This window comes from Bison bison, unplaced genomic scaffold, assembly GCF_000754665.1.
Source record: "Bison bison bison isolate TAMUID 2011002044 unplaced genomic scaffold, Bison_UMD1.0 scf7180017864376, whole genome shotgun sequence".
Taxonomy (NCBI): domain Eukaryota; kingdom Metazoa; phylum Chordata; class Mammalia; order Artiodactyla; family Bovidae; genus Bison; species Bison bison.
In genome coordinates this window covers 13,181,957-13,185,054 of record NW_011494948.1, presented here as the reverse complement: position 1 = coordinate 13,185,054, position 3,098 = coordinate 13,181,957, and the positions used below count along the sequence as shown (strand labels likewise).

The window sequence follows — 3,098 nt, the reverse complement described above, 5'->3', positions numbered from 1 at the left end:
GCACTGCAAGGCGAATTCCCAATCAGTGGTCCATTGGGGAAGTCCCTAAACTACTATGGCTTCTTAACTGTCCCCTCTGTCTCAGTATTTTTTTTTCCTTCAACCTATTTTATATACTGCATGACCCCTAATGCCACTTCCAACCTGCTTTGTCTGAATTCCTCATCCAAGTGTTCAGAGTCTCCCATGGCACAGTTGCAACCCACGTGACTAAAGTTTAAGCCCCCCTTCCCACCCCATCTCTGAGCTCCAGGATTCCACTAGACCAAAGCAGTCACATTTCCCTTGAAGTCCTGTAGCTTCCTTACTTACATGGTTTTTCTTATATTCTTTAGTCCATTGGAACACCTTTGTCCCCATCCTGGCATGCTCATGTTCCACCAGTATGTGGGATGGAGATAAAAACAACCTCTTCTCCCTCATCTATCCCAGTTTTCCTCTGATCAACTTCAGTAGCACTTTCCACTTTCAGAGTGACTGAGTGTGCTCGACTTTCCCTAGTAGCCCCAATTCCCTGAGAGCAGAATTTGTACTATCCTTTCAGCCCCCAACCTAGCACAGGGCTCCATTAATATCTGAGCAAACGAATTAACAAATGGATGCATTTCTTACCTGCAGCTTGGCAGTTAATAGTCACATTCACGCCTTGCACCGTTTTGACGGTGCTTCCTACATCAACTGTGATTGCAGGCTCCTCCGTGTTGATCACCATCTCTCGGGATGTTTTCACTAGTGGCTTTCCTGAGGGTGAGACGGAATGTGACATTTTATTAGATGGAGGGCTTTGGGCACTCCCTTGAAACATGATTGACAATGAACAAGGGATAGACCCATATTTTTTCACTGACCTTTGTTTTCCTTTTCTAACTGTAACTATAAAAACCATCTACCCATCTGCTTATCTAGCTACCACAGAACTGTCAGAAAAGAATAAGGATTGAAGCATCTGAGGCCAGAGCAAGGCAACAGTTGGTATGATTTGTACATCTTATCATTAAACTAACAAGGTTTAATAGATCCCATTTTAATGGAATTAAATTTTTATTTTGAGATAGTTGCAGATTCACATTCAGTTATAAGAAATAACATAGAGCAATACAGTGTACTCTTTACCCAGTTTCTGCCAATGGCAGTATCTTACTGGTATCTTACGATATCATGACTAGGACATTGACACTACATTTCCAGCACTACAAGGATCCCTCACATTGATCCTGGCCCTGCCTTAATCCTTTGGCAACCATTACCCTGTTCTCTATTTCTTATACTTTTGTCATTTCAAGAATGTTATATAAATGGAATCATACCGTATGTAACTTTTTTTGATTGGCTTTTTTTCACTCAGAGTGACTCTCTGGAGATTCTTCCAGGTCTGACATAGCATGGTGGCATGTATCAGCAGTTTGTTCCCTTATACTGCTGAGTAGTATTCCATGGTATGGATGTACCAAGTATGTTCAGCCATTTACTTACTGAAGGACACGTTGGTTGTGTCCACCTTTCTGGCTATTCCAATAAGCATATAAAAACATTCCTCTCCAAGTTTTTGTGTGAACATTTGTCTTCATTTCCTCTGGGAAAAATGCCCAGGAGAGTAAATGCTAGGTCACATGGTGGTTACATGTTTAGATTTTTAAGGAACTGCTGAACTGTTTCCCCACGTGGCTGTATCATTTCACATTTCCACCAGTAATATATAAGTGATGTGGTTTTCTGCATTCTTGTTAGCATTTGATTTTTACCTTTAGTTTTATTTTTGAACTTTTAATTTTATGTTGGAGTATAGTCAATTAGCAATGTTGTGATAGTTTCAGGTGGACAGCAAAGGGACTCAGCCATACACATACATGCAAGGTCTGTGATATATTCTGTTAATTTTTGTATAAGGTGTGAGATTTAGGCTGAAGTTTGTTTTTTTGCCTATGGATACACAATTGTTCCACGACCATTAATTGAACAGGTTATCTTTCTTCCACTGAACCGCTTTTGCATGTTTGTCAAAATCATCTGGGTATATTTTTGTGGTTCTAGTTCTGTTCTTCATTCTCCTTCTGTTCCAATCAATTTCAAGATACCAATACCACACAGTCTTAATTACTGTAATTATATAATTATCTTGAAATTGATTCTTGAGTCTGATTCTTCCCACTTTATTCTTCTTTGCTATTCTAGTTTCTTTGCCTTTCCACATACATCTTAGAATAATATTATCTACAACTATAAAATTTTGCTGTGATTTTGATAGGAAATATACAAACATATATCATTTTAGAGATAACTGACATCTTTACTGTGTTGAGTCTTCCAACCCATGAACATTGTGTGTCGATTTATTTATATCTCCTTTCTTTCATCAGAGTTTTGTAGTTTCTAGTATACAAGTCTTGTATTTATTAGATTTATACCCAATTATTCTTTTTTCAAGGGATGGTAAATGATATTGTATTTTTAATTTCAGTATTCACATGTTCATTGCTGGTATATAGAAACAGTTGAGTTTTATACAGCGTGTAACCTTACTAAACTCATATGTTAGTTCTATAACTTTTTCTTTTTACAATCCCTGGTATTTTCTTAGAAGGCAATCATTTCTCTGCAAACAGGTTTATTCCTTCCCTTTGATGTATATGCCTTTTATTTCCTTTTCTCAGATTATTTCATTAGATAGAACTTCTATCACTATGTTGAATAAAAAGTGTTGATAAAAGTGGGATTTCAGTATGATGAGTGATTTTTCATTTGGAATCTGGACATTTTCATATCATGCTCTACAACTTTGGACCTTATTAAAATCTGTTTCAGCTGCTGTTCTCTGAAACCACTCAGGTCGGGGAGAGGGAGGTGCCACCTGGTTACTCTCCAGTGGGGGCAGAAGTCCACGTTCTCCTCTTGACCTCCTCTGTGACCTATGTGGGGCTCCTCTTAACTGCTGGGCCTGGGCAGAGCTTCTGGCTCCCCACCGACTCTGCTGTGGGAAGTCCTAACTCTCCAGGAGGCTTCCTCTACCACCACCCCAGAGGGAAGAGGGGCACTGCAGGGTGAGGAGAGAAGCCCCAGGTCCCCATGTGATCTCCACATTGCACCCCTGTGGGGATTAA

General features: G+C 39.4%; 1 protein-coding gene across 1 annotated transcript in view; it reads right to left on the bottom strand.

Annotated features, from left to right (window-relative positions):
• The window catches only part of ADAMTSL1 (ADAMTS-like 1), a 496,626-nt gene that overhangs the window by 108,870 nt on the left and 384,658 nt on the right, over window positions 1-3,098 (bottom strand). Inside the window, exon 21 of the mRNA XM_010857061.1 lies at window positions 613-741. Coding sequence (XP_010855363.1) covers window positions 613-741 — 129 coding nt within the window. The remainder of the gene's footprint in view (window positions 1-612; window positions 742-3,098) is intronic.